Source organism: Mobula birostris, chromosome 3 (assembly GCF_030028105.1).
Source record: "Mobula birostris isolate sMobBir1 chromosome 3, sMobBir1.hap1, whole genome shotgun sequence".
Taxonomy (NCBI): domain Eukaryota; kingdom Metazoa; phylum Chordata; class Chondrichthyes; order Myliobatiformes; family Myliobatidae; genus Mobula; species Mobula birostris.
Window position 1 is genome coordinate 195,922,085 of NC_092372.1, and position 27,685 is coordinate 195,949,769.

At 39.0% G+C, this 27,685-nt stretch overlaps 1 protein-coding gene across 4 annotated transcripts in view; it reads right to left on the reverse strand.

Annotated features, from left to right (window-relative positions):
• The window catches only part of nrp1a (neuropilin 1a), a 195,539-nt gene that overhangs the window by 148,391 nt on the left and 19,463 nt on the right, over positions 1–27,685 (reverse strand). For all 4 annotated transcript variants that reach the window (XM_072253978.1, XM_072253977.1, XM_072253976.1 and 1 more), the window contains one exon: positions 691–872. In XM_072253978.1, the coding sequence (XP_072110079.1) occupies positions 691–872 (182 nt within the window). The remainder of the gene's footprint in view (positions 1–690; positions 873–27,685) is intronic.

Consider the following 27,685-nt stretch of genomic DNA (forward strand, 5'->3'; position numbering starts at 1 on the left):
TGGTGTCACTTCACTGCTGAACAAACTGAGGATGAACCTAAAGACTGCAAAATTAAATAACAAATAAGAATTTCACCAATCTATTCTGTTACACTTCAATGCTCGATTTGTCAGAGCAAAGGCAAACTTACTGCACGGAGATGGAATTCAACAGGAAGGAGTAATGTACTGACAACAAATGAAACACCATGCAAGATATTTGACAATGTACAGACAGTAATATCATAAACACAAGGGATTCTGCAGACGCTGGAAATGCAGAGCAACACACGGAAAATGCTGGAGAAACTCAGCAGCTTAGGCAGCATCTCTGAAGAGATGATGGTTTAAGCCAAGACTCTTCATCAGGACTGGAAAAGAAGGGGGAAGAAGCCGTAGTAAGAAGGTGGGGGGGGGGAGGAGGGGAAAGGAGTTCAAGCTTCACCTGTTACTTTCCACCTTGTATTTCTTCCTCTTCCCCTACTTTCTTATTCTGGCTTCTTCCCCCTTCCTTTCCACTCCTGATGAAGCGTTTCAGCCCAAAATGTTGACTCTTTATTCCTCTCCTTAGCTGCTGCCTGACCTGCTAAGTTACTCCAGCGTGTTTTGTGTGTTACTACAGAGAGAGCTAATCATGTCTTCTAATATTAATTCTTTCAGCTAATTAATACAACTCAGAAAGACATATATAATAAAACCAGTGCAACCAACCTGTTTTGAAAACTTCATAGCGAATGGAGAAGCCAGCTCCATGTGTTTCATAATCAGACACAAATTTTACAAACAGAAGAGGTCCCGTAGAGATCTGTGGTGAAGGTGCAATTTTTCCACAGAATTTTCCCAGTAATGATGCTTTCTCATCACCACCGTCTCGTACCTCCACATAATCGTACCTGAGGAAAAATATAGGAAATTCAATTATGGATATCTGTCATTAATACATTCAATAATCATTATTCTGTTTAATTCTAGTTCTATATGTCTGGGATGTTGACTTTTGATTTCCTGAGATCAAACGAAAAATGAATTGTAATTATCTTTTTGTTTCTTCCTTAATTTAACCTCCTGAATGTCAAATTCATAACCTTTCTTCCTCCTACCATCCACTTGAACATATATTCTAGCAAAGAAAATTCAGTATGTTTTGACATGTGGACCTCAAAGGTTTCAAGTATGGTCCTCCATCAGTTCTAAGTAAGGCAGTATCTGCAGAATGATACGTTATTAACATTGGAGCAAGGGCTTTGAACTTATCATTCCTCATCTTGATAAAGGGCACGGAGGTGCAGTAGCTAACTAAGGTAGCAAATGCAAGGTTGCCTTTATTGTAATAAAAGTATATGAGAAATAAACATTTATACAAATATATAGGGCTTTGCTGAGCCCACACCAGGTGAACTATGTACAGGTTTAATTTCCCTTACATGGGACAACTGTCCTTGCTTTAAAGCAATACAGAAAAGACTCACAAGATTCCCTTGAGGTAAGAGTAAGTTTGTTTTCTGAGGAACGATGTAACACAATGGGCCTGCCGTCTTTGGAATTTAAATATACAGGAGCACATTGCCTTTGAAGTATATAGGATTTTGAGGGAGCTTGGGAATGTTTGTGCTTTAAAGATGTACCCGCAGTGGGAATTCTAGAACAGCAATGCATGGCTTCAGGATCATGAATCAGCTACTTAAAGTAGATATGAAGTGGAATTAGTTTTCCCAGAGAGGTGTTAATCCTTGAAAATCTCCATCCCAGAGAACTGAGAAATCTCAGCCATTAAGCCTACCAAGGCTAAGATAAAGTTTTCTTCAGTGGCAACTGAAGAGTCAAAGGGATCAGTCAAGAAAATAGTGAGGCTAAAGATTGGATTATCATGATCCTATCCAGGCTCAAAAGGCTAGTTGGCCCCTCCTGCTGTTTCTAGTTCCTACATTCTTACAGCATTACATTGCCTTCACTTGCCAGAAAATTTCTGTTTTATTACAGATTAACATCTTGCCTTTACCAGACATCAATAGCCAGTGCACAGAGCCCTAGGTGACAAGTATTCTTCTGGCCATTTTTTAATCACTGACTGAGAGCACCTTATCAGGCCATGAATAGAATCGCCATCATTGCTCCTGCCTTCGATCATCTGCAGCTGAAACTCACAACCGTGCCTTAGTCATCTCCAGACTTAACCACTCCTAATTTCTTCTGGACCTCCTACTTGACTGTACCCCAAAATCTCCTGCCCATAAGTTGGCTCACACTGTCTCATTTAATCATTGTCCACGTATGCTGGTTCCCGTTGCGCTTTCTCTTCTATAACACTGTCAACTCTTCTAGCCTTATATCTTTTTGGGAATCCTCTCAGGTTGGTCTCTGGTATATTCACCTGTCATCGTGCATCACAATCCACAGCCTTTCTTTTGATTGCTTGGACGCAAGCTCTTAGAATCCCCCAAACCAACTCTCCATTTCTAGCTTTGCCTTAAAGACTCTCCTTAAAGCCCCTCTTTATTCAAGCTTTTGGCATATATGTGTTATGTTTTGTAACTTCAAAACATAAAACTAATTCAGACGAAGACACACGGGGTTCCAAAATGTCGTCTTTAGTTTAAGCGAGGTGCACGTGTATCACATGGTAGCACGATGATGGATGCAAGTAATTTTTTTTTACATATAACTTGTACTGAGTGATTTAAATAAACAAGAATGCTTAATCAAACGATATATATACAAGATTACTTAAATATCATTGAAATATTGCACGCACAACATTACGCTTGGTGTTAATTTACTTATAGTAAAGCTTCTAGGAAGTACTTTAAGATATTTTCCAATGCTAATGGAAAAATGCTGATATAAGCTGTTATAAATGTAATGGCTGCCACAATGCCTACACCATGGTCATGCTCCTTCCAAACAATTAAATGTGAGCTACTTTCCTATAGATACAGTATGATAAGCTACTGATGTCCTTTTCCTGACAACTTTTTTTGTACATCTCTAAGACCTTTTTCAATGGCAATCAAAAAATGAAATATTTAAAACAATATTTTACAAGACCTGACCTGACTAGTTATTACTCTTGCACTAAGGTCACAATATGTGTAATAACATTGCTCTCACAATACATTTATGTGTGTATATACATTTATACGTATATACACGTACAATTGTCAGTAGAGTAAAGGTAAATCTTGTTTGTTTGTTGCACATAAATACTCATTTGCAAAATCGAATCCTAGGAATCCAGCCTTGTCTGTTGGGAGTGTGTTGGTGACATTTGAGAACACTTGTACCATTCATAGAAAGAAAATTATGAGAGGGCTTCCCAAATTCCTGATACGCACTGCTGGTGGTGAGCAACTTAAGCAACAATTCCTTAAGTATTCTAAAATATACATCAGGAAAGTGGTGACTTTTGCAGCTTGATGGGAATAGGGTGTAAATACTAAACTGATGTTTTCCAGTCACATACTAACAGCTCTCAGCAATTACTCTTGTGTATTGACAGAAGGAATTGCAATATATATAGACCAGAGTGAAATGCCTGATAATACCACAGCGAAAAATAGCTATGTTGCACCTTGGTGGCTATCACACATTGCCTTCTGATCTGATTGACTTTGTGCCTTGGAATATTGTCATCTGTTGAAAACATCACAGCAGATTGCTCCTCTCTCTATCTGTGTGCAAATAACAATGGCCTCAGTAAATTGGAGGAACATTTTCAAATCTCTGCAAGTATCTGCTTGGTAATCTGGGAGTATTAAAATAGAAATATAGTGCACAAAATCAAATGTGAACTGCGGGGACTGGGGCTGAAGGTCGTTTGCAAAAGGTGATGCAACTAAGCTGAACATCACCAAGAAATAAACTCAAATATGATCAGAAGCTTAAAAGCAGCAGAATTTTCCCAGTGTTAGAGGTTGTGCAACAAGAATACTAAAGCAGGGCTGCAGTGTTTGCTGTTATTTCCTGTGTAAGGGAGAGCCATTATGTCACATGTTATGATCTCTCAGGGAGTGCTGTGGTAGGAATTGAGCACATGATATACAATGACAGATTCTTGATAACTTGCCATCACAAGCCTAGAGTACTTCCTCAGTTTGTACCTCACAAACTGCACACACAACCATCTGTAACTTCTCAAGCACATGAGTCTATCGTAGAAATAATAATGCACATGATCCAATCATTTCCAAATAAGCTGTGTTTTAGTTTGTAGACTATCCCCAGAACTCTTCAATAAAACTGTTATTTAATATTGAATGCCACGGATCAAGAAGCAGTTCCTGTCACATGGTGCAGGCCTTGAGGAGGAAACCCCACAGCATCAGCTGGAGCTGGAGACAAGAAAAGAAAGCTTGCCAAAGGCATGAGATATGAGCTAAAGGAGACAGGAATTAGTCTGGCAATGGAATATAGTGTCATGCTGCACAATTGGGGAAGTAGAGGTAATTGTGGCAGATGCCAGACACATGAAGCTAAAGCACAAATTTTCAGTGCAAAAGGATATTTAGCCAGGAGCACGTCAAACTTTAAAGCTACAGAAGATAGAGAATTGCTAGAAGAATGTTAGCACAAAACTGCAACGAGAATTTTTGAGGCTGTCATGTGTTCCAAAAGCTTTGACTGAAAAACACTTAAGCTGGCATTACAGAGACCCTCTCCTTCACAATGTTGATGGGTAATCTCAAGGTGACCTTAATTGAAAAAAGTTGACAGAAGGAATGCTCATTTTATTGCTATCAATAAAAGTCACACCAGTTCTTCAACAGATTAGTTGGATTGACAATGTAGATGAACTCTCACTATCTCAAAATGAGATGACTGTTGCCAACTGCATTTCTGATCCATAGCTAGTGGAGATTGGGCTATCACTGTTTCCATCAAGAATACAGGAGAGAAGAAGAAGGAGAGCATGAAAAGGAATATATATGTCAGGCTGCTGTTTATCAATTACAACTCCTGTTCAAAACCATTATGCCCACAGTACTAATCAATAAACTTCAATACGTGGGCCTCTATACCTCCCTCCACAACTGAATTCTTGACTTCTTAATGAGGAGACAGCAGTCAATACAGATTGGTGATAATATCTCCTCTTCACTGACAATCAACACAGGCATGCCTCTCGGATGCATGCTTAGCCCACTGCCCACTCTCTCAACACTCACGACTGCGTGGGTAGGCATAGCCCAAACGTTATATATAAATTCACCAATGGCACCACTGTTGTTGGCAGGATCTTAGATGGTGACGACTGAGATAGATTGGCAGAATGAGTGGAGTCACAACAGCAGCCTCACACTCAACATCAACAAACCCAAGAGACTGATTGTGGGCCCAGTGATGGCAAACACCAGTCATCGTTGAGGAATTGGTGAAGGAAAGAGTGAGCAGCTTCAAGTTCCTGGGCAATCATGACTAAGGCACACCAGTGACTACACCTAATTAGGAATTTGAGAAGGTCTGGCACGTTACCAGACTCCTCGCAAATTTCTGCAAATATACCATTCTGGATGGTTGTATCACTGCCCAGTACAAAGGTTCCAATGTGCAGGATCACAAGAGGTTGCAGAGGGCTGTGGATTCAGCTAGCTCCATCATGAGCACAAACCTGCCCATCACCAAGGCCATCTTCAAAAGGTGGTGCCTCGAGAAGATGGCATCCATCATTAACACTCTCACCACCTGGGACATGCTTTCCTCCTATGACTATCATTAGGGAATAGGAATAGGAGCCTAAAGAGCCACCCCCAACATTCTAGGAACAGTTTCTTTCCTCCACCGACAGATTTCCGAACAGTCCACAAACCCATGAACATTATCTCACTATTCTTCTTTTGCATTGTCTAGCATTCTAGTTGTCTGTCTATTGTACTCTGGAGCAGTTTTTATGTCTTGTACTGTACTGTTGCCATGCCACAAAATAAACAATTCTCATGACATTTGTCATGAAACCTGACACTGATTTTGGTAGCCAGCTATCGAGACATTAATGATGCCAGTCCAGGAGTGGGCTGTCTGAACGCTTCCTCAGCAGGAGTTCTGAATGTCAAGTACACAGGAGGAATTGGGATGATATACAATTCAAAAACAAATTCTGCTGTACATTTTTGTATTCTTTATGCAAACCATTGTAAAAATGGCACAACAATTCCAATCATGAAGATAATGCTTAGCAAGATTTACAAAGCAGTTAAAAGCAATATGATTGTAAGTTGCTTGCATTAATTCAGAAACAATTTATCTAAAACTTGTTCCCTTAAAATAGTAGAAGACATAAAAGGTATACATATAAATAAAGTAAAAAATAACTCATTTTGTACCCTGCAAAAGGCAAGTTCTTGAACAGAACTGTATTGTTTGGCAGTGACTCTATGGGTCAACTCACTCTGTGCCCTGCCAATGTGTTGATTAATGAGAGTTCATTTTTGGGGCCCTTGCAGGAACATGAAAGGTTATTCTTGCTGCATCGCTGGAGGTGGCAAAAATGAATGGCTGCTTAGGATGCATCAGCAATTATGGGTACAGAATCACTTGTTAATGATCTCAATGGAGATGTACGTGCATCTATCCAGTTATAGAGCGCACATGTTGGACTAGCAGTAGAAGGAGTCAGCTGCCAAACGACTATTTCACTGATAAGCCACTTATTGTGATTACTGATAGGAACAGAGATGCACAGATGCTTTCTACAGCTCTCAAAGCCAGTCCAGCAGCTATGGCAAATGATTGCAGGAAGTAAAGTGCCAAATTCAGGGATGTAAATGACTATCAGTTCTGTTTAAGGCCATCAGTTATCCCACAAGTTCCATGTGGCTAGTCAGGATGGCTATGAGCACATGAATACTATCATAGAGGACTATTGCAGACATAATGTTAACCACTAACTGCCTGAAAATGGAGCATGTAATAAAGACAGGATGTTTCAGAATTCCACAATATGTAATAAAATCACACAGCAAACAAACCTATTTTGTGAATATGGTTTAAGCCAACAATGACTCTGAACAAGAGCACAAAAACAGAAGAAAATAGTTGGAATAGGCACGTGACTCCTTAAAATTTCCTTCCATGATCATGGCTGATCTATTCTGGTCTCAGCTCCTCTTCCCCGTATATCTCAGTCCCCCTGATCTTTCAAAAAATTAACTAAGTTCTTTCTTAAATATTTCTAATTATTTAGCCTCCACAACCCTGTGGGGTAGAGAACTCTAGAGATTCACTTCCTCCAGTGAATAGAAATCTCCATATTTCTCAGTCTTAAATGACTGGCCTCTTTACCCTGTAACTATACAAGTAAAAGTTATTTAGCCTGCTCGTCTTGCTGCAGTGATATTTGTTTTCATGCACTGGTAAAAAATACACGGATAGCCTTTCCTTCAGCGTTTTCTTCATTGATGACGAAGACTTTCAGCAGATGCCAGTGGCAACAGATTGTGGGTTATTAGTATCATAAGCCTTTACATAAATGGAGATTATGGGCTGGGAGGCTGTCACGTCTGGGAATACCGATGTTCGTGAAACTGATAAACACAGATAATGCAGATAGGTGTTCATACTGGACCAATAACTCAATTTTTCCAAAGTTTATGCTTTGCATCTGTTGGGGGATAATATGTATTGTCAATATCCAAAAACTCCTTATACAGCATTGCCCATTATCTTTTACAATCAATGCCCAGTTTCAGTTTCAGATGGAAAGTAAATAAGCAGTAAAAAGAAATCTACCCATTTTCTGTGCACAACCAAGTCCAATTTTACACCAAACAAGTCACAAAATAGATCAAATAAACTTCTTCATTAGTGACGCACTCAATACAGACACTGCATTCATCACCCACTTCAAGCAAACACTAGAACGGTGTTATGGACATTTGAGAGCACTGAACATAGATGAGGTAAGTGGAAAAGATTACCTGGAGGTTTAACAAGGACATGGATCCTTCATCAATGTTGTCTTAAGAGGACAAAATAAAACACAATATACGAATGGCATGGAAACTAATGAAAGAAACACTTGTCACAGCAAATAACAGGAACTCTTCTGGATAAATCCTTGATTTTATCACTTGAGAAATGACACACAGTAAACACTGCAGTTTCTGCTAATTTCAGTTAAGCTCAAATAACACTAGTGATACTCAATGGTATGATTTGGGCTGACCTCACAACCCCTCATCAAGACTCACTCTTTTGTACCAGTGTAAAACTGTCCATACCTCTGTCCCTGTACAATGCAATATCTTCACCACGTATCTGTCAATTATGTAACAAAACGTCCCAGCACTTTGCGGCTTGAAATGTATTGATGCAAAACCTTAATGGTCATGTCAGTGACAACAACTCCTTCATATTATACTTCTGCCACCCTCACCCTACAAAGACACATCTACAAAGAAGGCTTGAAGGTGGCTATGGTGCATTAGGAGGTGAGGAGATTTGATGTGCCATCAAAGACACTTGCAAATTTCTAAAGATGTACCACTGAGAGTATTCTAGCTGGTTATATCACCACCTGCTATCTGTTATTGGCAGTAGGGTGGTGGGTACAGGATCGAAATTAGCTGCAGAGAGTTGTAAACTTAGTCAGCTCCATTATGGCCTCAATCCTCCGTAGCATCCAGAATATCGGTACTGCTATTTATTAATATTTGCATCTGCACAGTTTCTTTACAGTTAATTTCCTCATGTTTACAATTTACAGCTAATGTTCCATAGATTTGCTAAGTATGCATGCTGAAAAAGAGTTGTATGTGGTGACATGTGGTGTACTGATAATAAATTGATTTGAACTTTGAGGAGCAATGCTTCAAAAAGGTGGCATCCATTATTAAGCACCCTGCCACACAGGACATGCCCTCTTCTCAGTGGGGAGGAGGCACAGGAGCCTGAAGGCACACACTCAACAGTTCAGGGACAGATTCTTCCTCCCTGTCATCCAACTTCTGAATGGACATTGAACCCATGAACACTACCTCACTACCTTTTCATTTCTATTTCTGCACTATTTATTTAAATTAACTCCTTAATGTATATACTCACTGTAATTCAGTTTTTATTATTATATATTTGCATTGACCTGCTGCAACAAAGGCGTGTGTAGGCGATATTAAACCCAATTCTGATTCTGATTCTGATCTTCAGTCACTCAGCACTGACATCCACATCTGCCGATCTGAGCATCAATCCGCAAGCTACTTATGACACGATGGTGCTTTGCAAGCAGACACAAAGTGTTAGCGGTGGTTGGGTTGCTAGCACTCTTGCCTTTGAGTCCTGAAGAGGAGCAGAGCAGAAAACTATGAGTTCCACGGAGTGCAACAGAAAGGTTGCTAGGTTGACTCACTGCCTGCTCTCCCAAGCCAGTGTAAAAAACATCCCATGGTTTTCTTGGTATTCTGGCTGGTGTCTATCCCCCAATCAAGATTACTGAAGCAAAAATAAAACAAAAGATGCTGGAAGTACTCAGCAGTTCAGGTAGCAGTGATGAAAAGAGCAACATCTTCATGCTGAGCGAATGACACTTCATTATTAGAGTAGATAATTATATCCCAACCTTCATAGTCATGTTCCACCTTCTCAACAAAGCAAACACAAAAGCTAATCAACATCTGTGGGGAGAGGAAGAAATACGTGGACTTCACCAGTACTGAAGAATATGCTGGATCTTATCCTAAATTGATAATGACACATAAGGAGGCAAGTTAGCCCAAATGGCCCAGGTCAACTCCCAGGGAATCAATTTTATTAGTCCCATTCCCCCATCCTCGCTTCCTTGCACTTCTGAAATATATTGTTCCTCAGTAATGCCCTGCAGCAACCCTTTGGTTCTTTACCGATATTAACTTTCACTCAGGAATAATTTACAGCAGCCAGATCACCAATTCTACGGATGTGGGACATGGAAGAAGATCAGAGCTGGAAAGAAATGTGGTCATCGAAAGAACGTGTGAACTCATATGGGCAGGAGCTGGAGTCAGAATCGAACCTGCGTCTGGCACGCATCAGCGCTACCTACTTGGACACTTGCTTAATGAAAAGGTAAAAAGGAGATGAAAATTTTTGCATTAACACATGAGAACTGGTTGGGGAGGAGAAGCAAATAACCTCATATGGTTCCTATGGGCTTTGTGTATTTCCCAATACAGTCCTGTCCCCTGCAAGTACAGTCACCCACCTAGATCGTGGAGGTGTAACTAAATACACCCGTGCATGACATTACCAAGGTACAAAAGTGTCTACATTTAGCTCCCGACACAACCAAGCATCATTTCCCCGATATCAATGGGAAAACTTCTAAAGCTGACTTCATCACACATTCTTGTAAACCCTCATACCCATTCAAGCACAGGATTTCAGACTTGTATAAAATAGGCTCAGATCAAGTAAACTGACACAGGAGGGATTTGTTTAACAGCAAAGGAGGTTTCAATGGAACAACAATATTCTGAACAAAGATCTCATTACCCATCCCATAGAACCTGGACCAGCACTACACCTCTCATGCATGGCCTTGAAGGGGATAATAACATTGATAAATAAGTTATGATTGTCATCTGCATTAGTAAAAGCTCAGATCATGTCCTGTTTCTGAGGGCAGCAGCAATACTCAAATAATGGGACATCATTAAAACTGCCTCTCCCATATTTGTTCCATGTACATAGTCAATAGTCTGATCACCAGACCCGGCACATAGGCATGCATCTATAGCATGGATATCAAAGTTATGATTAGAAGACTACAACAGATATAATTAATTGCTGAAAATCAAAACAACGTGTAAATCTTGGAGACCTAAAATAAAGGAAGAAACACACAGCAAGTCAGAGTCAGGCAGCATAAGATACAGCACAGAAACAAACCCTTCAGCCCATCAAAGCAATGCCAACCCACCAACCACCCATTCGCACTAATTCTAAATCTCATGTTTTATTGTGCCCACATTCTCATTACCTATAGAAAGAGAAACAGTTAATGAAGTGAATAATATTATGATGGGTATAGATGGAATAAACAGGCTTTGGAGGCCTAGGATCTCGGGGCTCTGGAGACAGGCGAATCAAAGGTCGGTGTCATGGCAGGAGACCCGTGTGTTGTCGGGGGAGTTGGAATATCCAAGGCTGTGTGCCCAGATCTTTGGGTACAGAGCTCAAAAAAAAAGCGATGCAACAGACTTTTAACATCATAAACCAATGAGTTGTTTGTTATATCTCCCTGCTCACTGTGAAAATGGAGACATCCCTTTCTCCTTTACTAGGGTGAGAGAGAGCCTATGGTATGTTGAATACTGGGTGAAACGCAAAACCTTTGGGATAACTGTAAGTCTGTGTCTTTGTTATTGCTTTGCTCACGCTTGAGTGCTCGGTGGCAGGTGCCAATGCATTTTTTGCCGGTGGGGGGAGGGGGGTATTGTTGCTTGCTGCTACTTACGGGTGGGAGGGAGGGGAGCTGGGGGCAACTTTCAGGTTCTAACATTTAACTGTCATTCATTCTTTAGGGCACTCCTCTGTTTTTGTGGATGGTTGCAAAGAAAAAACATTTCAGGATGTATGTTGTATAGATTTCTCTGACATTAAGTGTACCTTTGAAAGCTTTGAAAAAACATGTCAATTTCACTAGGGACAAAAAGCAGTAGGCAGGTATTTAAAGGAATTGGTAGGATGGTAGAAATGTTTTTCCATCCACAAGGCGGTGGAGGTCGGAATCATACAGCTAGAAATGGTGGGACAGGTAAATGCAGGACCAACACGCGCCCCCCCCCCCCCAACAAACTTTCTGAGTGCAGTCACTCTTGTGTTATGCCATGTGGAACGAGTTGAAAGGGATAGCTCTTTCTGTTTGGTACTTTTTTGTAAAGAGATTTTCAAACATGTTATCTGTGTCTTGTACTCCATAATTGGGATGCAGCATAACTGAGAATGAGGGCACTTATATATTCTACTAATTTCTTCGTCCCTGAATTCTGGATTTACACTGGCTTTTTAAACCATATTTTAAACTGTTCATGATATCCAAAATCCTACCTAGGCTTTCCCCCACCTCGATTCCAAATGTCTTATATACCCACCCCGCATTATTTGGATCATTGATACTTTTCTCCTTTGGAATCTCCATTTCTTCTTACCTTTCACTCTGCAATCATGGTCTTCAGTTCTTTCCTATGGAACCCCCTTCTCATTGGCATGGAATAAACAAACCACTTAGAGACTGCACAGGTTTCTGTGATAGTGACCTTAAACTAATGCCAAACAGACTGTCTTCAGCACTGCACATCTGGTATTAATCTCCACAAACAGATTGGAAAATTGTGATTCTATGGCCTACTGACAGATGGTTATCTGAATGTCCACATCATATTTTTCCAACCAATCTTGCATGAACATGAAACATCTTATGATACAGCCATTTATTCAAGTCTCAAAATTCCCTCCACACCAGTTTTGAAATAGGATGTACTTTTGTCATCAGCTTAACCCTTTTACAATCGTGTCAACATTCCCATTCCATTGGAATAAAAATAATTTTTAACAAGTGGAACATAAGATTAGATTGTAGGCAATATGCCAATGTCGTAAAGTGAAAAATTGAGCAAATATTTATTAATTTCAGTTCCATATGAAAGCATCAAGGAGCTTAATTACTAAAATCCATTTGTAAAATGTTACCAATGACTACAAGTAGCTTCAGGTCTAGGTAAGGCTGAAATTCAATCTCTGCCTTTTGCTGATCTTCATAAACTTGCTTGAGCTTTGCTTTCTAGTTTCTGATGTCAGTGGAACTGCTTGATTGAATTGCTGTCTAGTAACTTAGTGCCAGCCAACCTTTATCCTGTGTGAAACAGTGGGGTGACTGTCCACAACTTTTAGTTCTAATTGTTCAGCTTAGTAAGAGGCCAAAACTGACTACAATAGAAAGTGCATCTTTAGACTTTTAGATTGCCTTTAATTATAAAAAAGGGGCCAGTTTCTCTTCAAGTCAATATCACTTTGAAAATTGATGAACATATAATATTTACAGTCTCGTTGTACATAGTCTCACATCAGATCAGTATCGGATCCTACTGAATTGCTATGGAGAGCAGTTTCTTAATTTTCACAAACTATCACAATAAGAATCAAAATATGTGTGATAGTAGGCAGAGATAAAGAGTGCTGTGTTCTAGCACAAAATGCCAGCAGTAACAGGATACAAACCACAAGCACAATGAATTCCCAATTGCTAACCATGCTGTAAACAAAAATGAGAGGTGCAGAAAATCTGAAATAAAGGCAGAAAATGCCTGTAAAACTCAGAAGGTCAAATAGCATCTGTTAAAAAAGAAACAGATTTAATGTTTCAAGTCAGAGACCTAGCTTGGGTGAAGGGTCCTTGATCTAAAATGCTTCTTTTTCACAGATTCTGTCTGACCTGCTGAGTATTCTGAGTGCTTACTGCAGTTATTTAAGTCAATCTTTGAGGGACCTTAATCAATAGTTGGGGAGAAGAATGACAAAATAAAACTTAGCTAATTTGATTTCATAGAATCTTACTTCACAGGAGGGTATTCAGTCGAACGTATCTGTGCTAGCGTTTGAGAGAAGAGGTCAATTGGTTCAGCTCTCTTTTTTCCCTCATGGGAATGTAACCTTTTTTCTCTTATGGGATCTATAAGTTTCTCTCTTTACAAGTGCATGTTCTAGTTCATAATTACATCTTGTGTGAAATTACCACTGTGTAATATCTTCTAAATAATCTTCACAATTGGCAAAGATGATTATATTTTTTCTACCAATTTTAAGAAGAGAAAATGAGGCACCAAATCAACAGAATGACTAGAGGACACCATCCACATTATCCTGTCAGTGGTTCTGTATTAAGAAACAAGCAAAAAGGGTCAGCAACTTCCCAGTCTGTTGCTTTTAATTGTTAAGAATTGCATTTAAAAGGCGTTCAAGAAATGGCACCCCACTTGGCATTGACCATAGGGAATAGTGTTCTCCTTCATGGAAGTACGAACACAGAGATACTCCATTCGTGCCAAGGAAGGTTTGGCATCCTTTTCAACCTTCCTATCCTCAAAAGACACTTTCAATATTACATAATTTGCAAAGTGTCATGAGATCATCTAAAGAGCAACTAGACCATCTTTGGTGAGATGGACTTTAGAGAGGCTTAGGCAATTGAAAACATGACTGCCATTTACTTCTCTTTTTTTGTGATTGAAAACATATTAACTGAAAAAGTAAAAAAGGCTAAAAAGATATATTTTGTGTAAAATGCAAAATTTTCTGAGTGAGCATATGTCTGCACTACAAAACAAAATAATCATTTTGTAGTAACTATTTTTCTCAACCCTGTGGTTTGCAAAATTCATAGTTTATTGCTTCCTATAAAAGTAAAAAAACAGAATCTGAATGACACAGCAGAGCTTTCAAGGTAAGTGCTTATAGGCTTGTATTGTTGGGGAGGGTCAGCTTTGTTTAGACTGTTGATCACCCTCTATCCAGGCTGCAGGCAAAATGTCCATTGCTTTTCCAAACCAATGACAACTCCCAAAGCTGATCACTGAACAATTTCATCCTGGGGTCAACCTCAACTTGACCTTTCATTAGTTCAAACTTGTACCTCCTGTTCTGCTGTCATGACTTTAATTGAATGATCATCCAAAATTACTTACTGCATTTAACTTAATATCAAAGACAAAATATCTTGTCAGCCATCTCAGTACAAGTGTAAGAGGCCTCTGCTTTTATATTTCAATTAATTGACTATTTTACTTATCTTTTCTTTAAATTATCAGTGAAAACCATTAACACAATTATATTTTCCTCGAAAAGGTCCTTCTGTTCCTAGTCCTGCAGATGGTAACACCAAAGATTATCTATTGAGGTGAACTCTCTTAACATAACATTTTAGTTAGATGCAGAACCAACTGCGCTTTTCCACAGGACTCAGTCAATCATCCAACATCTTAATTACTTCTTTCATTCATTGCCATTGTATAAGAAAATTTATCATAGGTCTGGAATGAATCAAAAAAGGATTATCCCCATTACCTGGAATTATTAGCTCCAGAAATGAATAATATATTGAGCATCTAGTCATGTCGAGTGCCAAATAGTCTGAATTTGAATTTTAAAGGAATTTTGATCAGGACCGCTCTATAAATTTTCAACCTAGCACTGGTTGGATATCCTAAGTGGTATAGGGTTCCCTGTGCTTATGGTGCCATAAACAACAGAGCTGGGAAACAGAACAGAAATTTGGTTAAAATATTATCCAGCATTATTTCAAGACAAAATCTTATATCATCTGGGAAAAGAAATGTATTTTTTATCTCAGCTGGAGAGATACTCATAAAAATTTCAGTACATTTTTTCCCCTCACTAAAATCCAGGTAGTATAGCAATATATATGTTAAATGTAATGGGTATTCACAACTGCTCCAATGTAATACTCTTACAGGTACCATTGATGTTTAACATTTTGTGGCATTAACTTTATTAAGCTCCGCTAAGTAATCAAGTATATTTTCTGCTATAATACTACCTACCGACCCTTATTAAGTATCATATTCACTAATAGCACCTTTATATTCAACAACTATTTTTATTTTCACAGTTCAAAGGTAAGGATGTGTAACTTCTCTCCTGAAGTCCTAACTAAACTCCACCCAAGGATATAGCATGAATTTGGGCCAGAAATATCTTTCAAAAGTTATCTCTCATCCCTAACAATTGCTCTAACTACTGTTAAAACCCTATTATACAACCACTATCACTGTCCTCCAACTACCACTCCCTTCACTACAACTACCTTCTCCTATTGTCTTCTCTCCAGCTTCCTCCATCTATTCTCTCTTTTCCTCTAACTCTCTCTCTGTTCCTCTAGCATTTAGTCCCTCCCCTTGTCCACTTCCTGTTGACTTTTTCACTCCCCTTCTACTTGGGGAGCTGTGTGCACCCCTCCCCCACTGGTTGTTGTGCACACAAGGCCCTTATGCTGTGGTATCACCTGTTACAGCCACCCAGGGAAGGATGCACCAGAGGCGGTGTGGGAGAGAGCAGAGGTGGGTGTACTTAAATCCATGCTGAGTTGGGGGTTAGCCCCCTGCAGGCTTGCTCTCCCATTGATCTGCTCTCCAGTGTTCACTCCCTGGAAGACAAGCAGAAAAATTGGATTGCCTTCATCTGCGGCTGACCCAGTGTGAGATGAGGAACTGCTGCATGCTTGTTCTTGCGGAAACGTGGCTCCATCAGTCTTCAGGCCATGCCACTCAGGGATTTGTGCTAATACTATTTTCTGATGATGTGTTAACTGTAACTATATGTGCTGTGTGTGATTGTATGTATTTATTTTTCACCTTAGCTCCGAAGGAATGCAGTTTCATTTAGCTGCTTGGATATGTATGGTTGAATGACAATTAAACTCGAACTACTATCTCTTCCCATTGTCTTTGTCTAAAAATCTGTCCTCTAAACCTGCTTAAACTGAATATTGAAATTAAAAAATAAAGAAAATATAGTAAGAATTCAGCTGACTTGCAAAGCTCGTAGACCCTTCAACATGTCAGTTTAAGTGCAGCGAGGACGTAAAGAGGAAGGCCAGTGGTTGTCTAGGTGATGCTGATGTTTTCCTATCAGGGATATTCCCTTCATTCTTCTCCACTTTCTCTACACTTAAAACTAACATACTCACTTCACTTTTGACAAAAATTCTTTGAGCTGAAGTATCTTTTCACAGATGCTGTCTGACCTTCTCAGTGCTTCCATCAGTTCTAATTCTCAGTAAATAAAGATTTTTCATTTTTGTGGACCAAATATTGGACTGGCTTTAATGCATCCACCCCAAACCCCAACTCCCTCCATCTCTCCATCCCAAATAGATTAGGTAAACACAAACTTATATTTGTTTTCTTCTACCTCTATATGTACATGATGCTTTTCAATTCAGGGACATCTAATGGCAAGAAGTTGGAAGTTGTATTTATTAAAAGTTTAGCCACATCATGATTAGTCAAAATTGGCTCAGTTCCATCATGCTTGAGCTAATTGTGTATCCTCCCACTGGCTATGTTTGCAGATTCTAAAACATGTTTGTGCCCTGATTGAAAGTCGTCTATTATTGTTACAAAGTGAATGAATAGTGGTAAATATCACCAAATAACTCAAAATAACTTGAAAGAAAACAGGAAGAGAAGGAGCATTTATTGGTTTACCTTACTATTATTCAGAGTGATAGAAAGCTTCACTTAATAATTTAAATGTGGCCCAGTCACTTGACATTTTACTACCTTTTTGATCTTATTCTTCACTTTTTTTTGTGCCTTATTTGACTCTGCAGGGTGCCATGCTCTGCAGGATAAAGGTCAGGCTTTGCTGCTAATAGTTTTTAAACCTGCACAATGACATTCAAATGAAGTGCCAGTGGGGGACCCAGGTGCTGACGGAAATACAGAGTATGGAAAATTTCTATAATTGATGCACTTGAATCCGGAAAGCTGGACCAAGAAGTCAGGGCTCTCAGCCGCCAATGGGGACTTATTTCTGTTATATTATTGTGAAGCAGTAGCAGTGCTACTGGTCGCCTACAACAGGAAGTAACTGCTAATTTAGATTTTTTTTGCTTTAAGATTTTGTATGAAGGCATCAAATATTCTAATAAAAATTGTGCAGTAAAACAACATAAAGAAGATGCAAAGGCCACTATGGAGACGCAAAGTAGGAAAATCCACCAATTGAATATGTGCCCTAAACCTAAAAAAAAATGTAAGTTCAGCTGTTGTTCCTTTTCATGCCTTGTGGTGCATTAGGTGGCATTTCTGCTGCGTCTGCAGCATATGACTTTTTTTTTACAAGTCCAGGTTGCTTGCTCAACACTCAACGGTTGGAAAGCATGCAAGGGGCCAGCTAGATTCGAACTTGGGACCACTTGCCCCGAAGTCCAGTGCTGATGCCACTAGACTACCAGCCAGCCAAAGTTAAGCTGTAACCATGGCAACAATGGCTTTGTCATGACACTATCTCATAATTGTCATTTAATTTCTATTTTTTACAGGTTTAACTGGCAGCAAAATAATATTAGAAATGCATTTTTTCTTTCAGGACTTTTTTTCTATTGAATAGACAATAAACGCTGTTTTTCACAGCTACTTCTAACTGTATAATCCATTGCAATATTGCACTCAACAGTCACTGCCCATGGTTGAATAGTCCAGTTCAATTAAGTGAGGTAAACTGTACCTTCCCAATAATCCTTTTAGATAAACTTAATGCCTTAGCGTGGGAGAAGGTGCTGTAGATGGAGAAGTAGAGATGGGGGTTGGGGAAACACTTCACAAATGAAAGAAATAAACTAATGAAAGAATTATCTTTCAGCCTTACTTTATTTAATTATTGCTGCTGATGAAAACTGGAGATTTACATAAGGTAATACAACGCTATTAGGAATCCCTGCCTCTCATCAACAGTAATATAAATAGGGACAATTAAATAAGTAACAGCATAATAAGCTGCAATTATCGTTTAGTAAAAAAAATAGCTCCTTTCATAATGCAAGACTGATGCTGACAGAAAGTTGAGGTATAACAACTGATTGCCTCCTTAAGATGTGGTTTAGAGAAGAGTAATAATTTTTCATAGATGTCGAAGTGCAAGTGGTACAACTAAGATAATTCATCAGTCATGCTTTTGTCTCTGTGAACTTAAGCTGTATGAATTCTCCTCAAGGGGCACATAGCCCCCCACCCCCAAATGAATTCCAACTTCTTCAGATTAAAGAAAGAATTGAAAATGGAGGAAATATTCAGCAGGTGGGGCAGCATCTATGGAGACAGAGCCAGAGCTAATACTTCAGATGTGTCACCTCTCAACAATCTGAACCATTAACTCTGTTTTCCTTCCCACTATTTCTATCTGAGTATTTCTTAAATTCTCCATTTTTATTTCAGATTTCCAATATTCCCAACAGTTTACTTCTCCAAATTACTTAATTATTCCATGTTAAAAAGTCAGTCCGAAGGTAACAAAAACAAAACTGATTAAACACAGTCAGAAACCTTGCATCTCTGAGCAAAAAAAATTGAACTTCTGGGGCCCAGCAGAATTAGGTCGTTCAAAGAAGCCATCGTTGTTAGAGACCAAGACCTAGACTCCTAATCAATTACTGCTTTAATGAATTTTGATAAGGTAATAAAAGAAAGCCTGTGGAGTATTATGAATATTTCCCTGTGTGCTTTAAAAATGCTGAAAGATGTTATTTTCTGCTATTGCATGAGGCCATTAGAAAAGAAGGTCAGTCAACGTGGGAGCCCACTCCAATTGTCAGACAATGTATAAACTTGCACTACCATACATTCTACATCTTACGCTATATTATAGATGAACAGATTTAAGGTATCGTTTTGCAGAAAAGGAGATTGTGAAATTCATTAAGACAGTGAATCAGGCAAAAGCCCTACTACTAGAGCCTGCCTGCACTACTCATCCCACTCAGCTGCTGTCTACACGCACTAGCTTATTGTTCCAACCACATCTCTGGCACACACATCTTAAGAGAGTTACAAAGGCTCATATGATCAGCAGATGCTGTCAGTTCCACATTCAAATATTCATTTCAACGCATAAGATCATGTTCGTCTAATTGAAATTTATCTTCTTCACCTAAGAGCACTTAAGAACTTTACACCTCACTCCTGGGTGTTATTTTTGCTTAGTCAACAGAAACAACAACTTAAATTGATATAATTTTAATAAATGCAATGTCCCAAGGCATGCCACAGAATCATTATCAGGAACCTTTGATAACAAGCCAATGTTAGGTCAGCTGTTCAGTCTCCGTCTGGTAGGTGCAAAACACTTGGCTGAGTGAATTCCAGAGATTAGGGCTCAAGTGGCTATTGGCACAGCTGGCACTGATAGATAGTCAGGAATGTGCAGAGGTTCAGAAAATGAAAGATGTGAAGAGGTCTTGGAGATTTGAAGAAATTTATTGTAATATGAAGGGACAAGGTCACAGAGTGATTTGAGCATAGGGATGAGAATTTTAAATTCAAGTTGTTGATGGATCAGGGGTTAATATGGGTCAGCAGCAAAAAGAAAAGTAACCATTATGATATTGTTTTCTCTCTGTGCTTTCCCTGATTTATCTCTATCTCTATAAATGATTTAAAATTGGATTTGGAGGAGATTTCCCTTTTCAATTATTCTCCTTAAAAGCTATCTCTCCGATGAAGCTGTCAGTCACCTGTCCTCATGGGCTAGATTGCTGGACCACACCTGTGCTACTCAAAGGCATTATGTTCATGGTCACAGTTCTCTTCCCTGGCTGTGCTCCTGCCAGCACCCCATGACATCACTGTTGTAGTTGTTCCTGGAGATAGTGACTGGGCTATGAAAACTAAGACACTGTACCCAGAGCACTTTGACAATTGGGTGATTGCACTGTCTGAAGGCCTTTTCCACTGCTTATAAATGTTTCTCATCATCAGAGTCTTTAAAAACAGCTAAAAACTATATAAATAATTCATGTATAATGGGTATGGGATTTTTTATTGTCGTATGTACCATGATACTATGAAAAACTGGTCTTGCATAGTGTTTACACAAATCAAATCATTACACAGTGCATTGAGGTAAAACAATAATAGTGCAGAACAAAGTGTAAAAGCTACCAAAAACGTGCACTGCAAGTAAACGATAAAGGACAAAAATATGATGATAAATAGAGTCATAGAGAAGTACAGCACAGAAACAAGCCCTTCAGCCCATCTAGTCCATGCCAGAACCATTTAAACTGCCGACCTCCATCAACCTGCACTTCATACCCCTCCCATCCACGTACTGTACCTATCCAAACTTCTCTTAAACGTTGAAATCTTTCAAAATAAAAAATAATAGCTTAATTAACGGCATAATGTCGCTGTTGTATTCTAATAAATTTATTTAAATTCATTCAGCTCATGTCGGGTTATTAAAAAAAAACTTAGATGAATTACATTACTCTTTTAGTGAAGGTTATTACAGCATACAGAGAAATTGAGGCATTCATCAGAAGTGGCTGGTGTCAAACTAAGAAATCAGGCACGCCCGCTGCCCTAGTCCTAGGCAATGAAGTTTGCAAATTTAAGAAATCCTATCAAGGGAGTCTTGGTGAGTTATTATCCTGCACTGCAAACAAGGCCAGTGCACATTGTAGCCATGACACATTGTAGTGGAAGGGCAGAATCTTTAGCATTTTGGAGGAACATTAATCATTTGGATTCTGTATTCGGAATTGTTGTGAGCTTCTTAGTCTCATTATATCACTGTGCAACTGGGTGCAGGACTTCCTAACCGGGTGGCAGTAGTGCTTCATCTTCAACACGGGTGCCCCCTAGGACTCTGCGCTGAGCCCATTGCTGCACCCCCTGCTCACCCATGACTTCATGGCCAAACACCTGAGTAATCACATTGTCAAGTTCACCAATGACACACTCAACCTCAACAATGGATGAGATGGCCTACAGCGAGGAGGTGGAAGAGCTCGAGTCCTGATGCCAGGCAAATAACCGTTTTCTCAATGTTAACAAGACAAAGGGTGATGGTCATCAATCTGGAGAGAACTCGCATCACTCACACCTCTCTTTACAGCACATTGGCAGCACAGCAGTGGAAACTGCAAGCAGTTTCAGACCCCGGTATTGCACATTTCGCAGAACTCCATTGGTCCAGAATACATTCTACATAATCAGGAAAGCTAGTGGATGCCTCGACTTCTGGACTATGCACACTTATACTCAAGTCATTCTACAGATTGCAGTAGAGAGCGTCCTAACATGCTAATCACTTCATGGTACAGAAACTGCACTACGGCAGACAGGAAGGCTCGAAATAGGTAGTCCAAACTGCCAAACACAAGCCTACCCATCAGCACAGTCATATATACAGAAAGGTGCCAGAAACGGGCCAGTAATATCATGAAGGATTCCACTCACCCTACTTATGGATTTTTGTCCCCCTGCAGACCATCAGGGAGGAGGCTACATAGCATCCACACCAGGACCACCAGACTCAAAAGGATTTACCTTTCCCAAGCATTAAGGCTGATCAATACCTCCACCCACTAACCCACCCCTCCATGTCTGCAACCACCATGACTTTAACATTTCCTGTCAATCACCTTATGTACAGACACTTCTGCACCTAGCATCAGTTCATGGGCATACGATCAATCTAGGTATATAATCTATCTTGCATATATGTATGTATGTTGTAGCGTGGATGAAATTACCGGAGAGACAGAGTCACTGGCAGATACAAAGCAGCTTCTTTATTCGACATAACAAGGTACAGTAGGCATCTTACGGATGGAGATGCTTTCCGCAGAAAGGTCTGCTAGCTAAAATGTGGGCTCAATATTTATATGCTAAACACAAAGGCAATCGCTACTTAAAAGGTTACGGACAATGCATAGACAATGCTTCCTATTGAAGCTACATACGAACATCACACCTTTTCATCCTTTCCTTCTGACGCCAACATGTCTGTGTTGGTATCCACAGCCTTTAGTTCAATCCACAATACGTTTATTTGGCATTTTACGTGCTAACATAGAAGACAATTAATATTTATAATGTATAGATAGGACTGTCTTCGAAACTACAGCATCAGGTGCCAGAAGCATCTGGTATTTACACCTTTTAGGAAGCCCATTGTGGTGGACTCAATCCACAGTCCTTTGTCAAACAGTTAAAATAGAAGTCTGGTGGCCAAAGTCATTTAAGTGTAAACAAATCATCTACCCAAAAAGAAATCCACTCTAACATATATATTTACTGTTTTTTAAACTATTGTGTTCTTTATTTTACTGTGTTTGTTTGCACTGCAATGGATCTGGAGTAACAATTATTTCATTCTCCTTTAAAACTTGTGTATTGGAAATGACATTCAACAATCTCGAATCGAGGCTGATCCAGCTGCATTCATGCAATCAAGTGGCAAGTACTCCAGCTAACTACTTGTGCCTTAGAGTGGGTGAAGGAGATTATTATAACAAAGCAAACTGGAAAAGAAAAAAATACTATCGCTGCACTATTCATCTTGGTCAACTAATGTCTAAAGACGGTCTCTGAGCAGTTGGGAGGTGTATCATTCACCACAACATACGTAGTTTCTGACTTGCTCTCATAGCCATCGTATTTAAGTGACTAGTCACAGTATACCCAGGTTGCTGGTGGTGGAGAATTTAGTGATGATCATACTGTTGAACATCAATGGGAACTGTGCGTGTCTCTTATAAAATAGACTTCTTCAAAACCATGTAAAAATAACCCACTGAAATGCTGATGCTTCAGGTAATGAGTTTTCGCATTATTCGGCACACATGCTATAGAGTCCTTGGCTTATGGTGGGGGTTCATGCATAAAAAAGGTTGGGAACCTCTGCATGAGAGATTATGATACTTTTCACTGAACCTCAATTATGTTCATCAACTTTATGCACTTTAATTATTCTACATTTGTCTATACCTTCCCTACAAAATCTTTTACTTTCCCATTAATATTTGTAGACTTTTGCCAGAATACTGGTTAAATTGGAGGATCACAAAAATACTTGAACAGACTTTAAGACTTGAAAACATGGAAATATTTAGAGTTGGATGTTCTTATATGTGGTGGAGTTTGGATAGAATTACCAGCTGTTTGCATTTGCTATGTAGGTTTATAGCTTGCAGTAATGATTATTGTCAATGTCATTAAGAGCCAATTCAACTGATAATTAAAGTCTGAGGAACCTTGAAAGTCAGCCAAGTTCCAGCATTGAGACTAGAGGTAGACAGACAGGGTGGTTTGATGCCAGGTTTTTGCAAGAAATGTTTTTGTTTGTTGAAATATTCAGTGACATGCAATTGACTACATTGAAAACAGCTCTCAAAATGCAACAATCAAATCTGATGAAGGCTTAAAGAGTAAAGATATAACAGACAGGAACTATTGTCCTACATGAGGCCAATCCTTATCTATGTTAGGTGTGGGTATTATCGATGGATAAATGGCATGTTGGTTCCACAAGCCAGGAGGTGCATTGTCCCATTTATTCCAAAAGTCTTTTCCAAAAGTATCCTACAAAAATACCTTGCACAAGGCCTCCCAAGTCACTTTCCATGTCTGGTTTCTAAAATTTCTTCCCATTTATAAAGCAGTCCACACCTTTATTTCTTCTACCAAAGTGCATGACCATACACTTTCCTACACTATATTCCATCTGCTACTTCATTACCCATACTCCCAATCTATCTGTCCTTCTGTAGTCTCTCTCTTCCTCAACGCTATCTGCCCCTCAGCCTATTTTTGTATTGTCAGCAAACTTGACCACAACACTATCAATTCCATGATCCAAATCATTGATATATAATGTGAAAAGAAGCATTCCCAACACTGACTCATGCGCAGCACCACTAGACACCGATGGACAACCAGAAAAGGCCTGTTTATTCCAACTTTGTCTTCTGTCAGTCAGCCAAACTTCTATCTATGCTAGTATCTTTCCTGTAATACCATGGGTTCTTATCTTGTTTAGTAGTCTCATGTGTGACACCTTGTCAAAGGCTTCTGAAAATCCAGATACACAACATCTACTGACTCTCCTTTGTCTAGTCTTCCTATTATTTCCTCAAAGAATTCAAACAGATTTATCAGACAAGATTTACCCTTAAGAAAACCATGCTGACTTTCTCCTACTTTATCATGCGCCTCCAGGTACCCTGAAAACCCATCCCTAATAATGGACTCCAACATCTCAACCACTAAATTCAGGTTAACTGGCCTATAGTTTCCTTTCTTTTGCTTCCCTCCCTTCTTAAAGAATAAAGTGACATTTGCAATGTCCCTGTCTTCTGGAACCATTCCAGAATTGAGTGATTCTTGAAAGATCACTACTAATGTCGCCACAATTTCTTTAGCTACCTCTCTGGTTACAACACCATAGAATAACAGGACATGGTGGACTATTGTGGTGCAGATTTATAAAATTCTTTAACTCATATATATTGAAACTGATTGACCTCGTCTTCCCTTCGAGCCACAGGCCACAATATAAGAGAGTATCTACGTTGGAACAAAATCATTGTGATATATTCCAGTACTTATATTGCCAGAAAATATCAAACATACTCTCAGTGATCAATAGTACACATGTCTACGTAGAGCATGCAATTTGACAATGGTAGCTGTTGTGAAAACTGAGAAGCAAGAAAAGGAAAATAATGGATCAAAACCCTGAAGGTTCAACAGCTAAGAATAAGTTAGCTGGTGCGTTTGCAGATGGAGTACCCAAATGGCTTTGTAAATGATGTATATTTTGCACTCTAACAAGATTTATGTTGTTCTGTTCATGCTGAGCATCTCCACCCCATTATACAGTCTCCGTGGATGATTTCTGTCCTCATACTTGGTGCACATTTTAGCCATTACTTGCGCTAAAATGCTTATTATTGACCTGATGAGCAGTAATGACACCCTTAGGACTGGAAATGCCAAGATGGCCAGAGAAAATTATGCTATTTATTATTCTTCTCAATCCAATCTTTTGTTATCTTCTCTCTGATGATTTGCTTTGTTATGTAGGACCAACATTTCTTCGGAAGTAAATGACTTCTGTTCATGTATTTTTGTATTAGTTAATTCCCCATATTTCACATATGTTGGATACTTTGATTTCACAAAGCTAATCATTAGCTTATTATAAATGGTTAAATTAATTAGCAGACTTAGAAGATTTATTAATGCATTAGTCCCAATTATACTTTGATCGCATAATCTACTCAAAGGTAATTTCTATCAATCTCTCTGACAATTCAAGCAGTTTCAAACTACTTTTGATCGGGAATAACTGTTGCCGAATTAGTATATTAGACAGCAAACTGCTTTTTCCTCAAAGCTGAATGGATTCTGAACTGGGTTATTCAAGGAAACATCTCCAAATCAGCCAAAATACCAAAAGATAACCAGTCTCGACCATGTTAAGTACATTTTTTGTCAACTGCACCTTAGTGGATATTAGAAACCTCAGCTCATTAAAAACTCTGCTCCTCGTATCCTAATTTGCATCATGTCCCTGTTCACTCATCACTCCTGTGATTCCAGCCTACACAAAAAGCTCCCCAGTTCTAAAATTATCATCTATGTCTTTGAAATCCTCATTGGCATTTTCCCCACATTTTGTGTAATATCCTTCAATGCAGCATCTGTGCAGGAAAATGGACAGTTGACATCTGTATTGGAAAGAAAGGGGGTGGTAGCCAGCTGAAAAAGCTGAAGGAGTGAAGCAAGAAATAGCAAGATGGAACCAGGTGAGGGGTATATTAGGCAGATGAGTGCAGGAATGATGTCAGAAGCAATTAGGTGATATGCAAAAGTGACAAGGTGTTGAAAATGATGGATTATGATAGGAGAGAGTGGAGCGTGGAATAAAGAACAATACTGGAAACCTAAAATGTAAACAAAATGATGCAGTATTCAACAAATCAAAGAGGATCTGTGCAGCGAGAAAGTTAACAATTCTCTTTGGTGCCTTTTCATCAGAAAAGCCTGTTATTTATGATGAAGCATGAACTATTTTGCTCTCCACAGATACTGCCTGACCTGCTGTGTGTTTTATTAAAGTATCCATTATCTTGACAATTATGATTACAAAAAACAAAGAAAGGTGCATATAGAGAGGAAGATGTAACCAATGGTAACTTACGAAACCTGAAATATCTGGCTGTATAAAACTAATCAGGCCTATTTAGAAGTAACCTCAAGAAAAAGTTGCTTTACTGGTGCATTTGGTTAAATTCTTTTTTTTTGCATAATGCCAAGGTGACCTTCTTTATTATTATTTAATCTAGTGAACTAAGTGATATTTCTTCCCTAATCCAATGAATCTGACAGATAGTCGAGATAAGATCTGAGTATTAGCTTTGCTTAATTTTGTTCAGGGGATCCGCAATGTTGTTTTCTGAACAGAGCACCTAAAATTTGTGAACAAGGACATTCCTTTGAAGGATGTGCAGTCATGCATTAGTTTGCTTTCAAGAGGCCAACAACATGCCGGGCTAACCACACAGAATGTTAACTGTAGCACTTTCATATGATTTATAGCCGAACCCAATTAGCAAAGCCTATCAAGCTAGGGTTAGTCTTTGCTGGAAGAATTCTGTCCTTAGTAAACCTTTATAGCCTATATATTAGCTTTCATTGTGAGTTATCAGTCATAACTTAGAGGATTTTTTGTTTTAAACTTAATTGTTATTCTTATGAATACTTTCTTAAACTGGCATTCTGCAAGTGATGAGCCATTAGTGTTAAATATTTTAGGAAATAGGACATAATTATTTAAACTCAAATAAATCTAAGCCATTTTTACAATAAGTAGAAATTACTGGTCTCAGTCATTCCATGTGATACTGAAATATAATTGCCTGAAATTCTTGTTACTTTTAATATATAGGATGTCTTAACCCATCTATTTCACATATAAGGACAATTATTATATGTTAGGATTCATGGTGTAATTTCAAAATGTGCATTATCTGTAAAGCACAGTTTTTAAGTACTTACTTACTGACATTGTTGAGGAACTGGCATAGGACAGCCACTGAGTCCCACTATGAAAGGAGCTGAATTAACATATTAACTTGCCAGTGAAACATTGCAGGTTAATGACTTTATCATCCCATGCAGTACTCTAAATCTACATTGGATTTGAATGG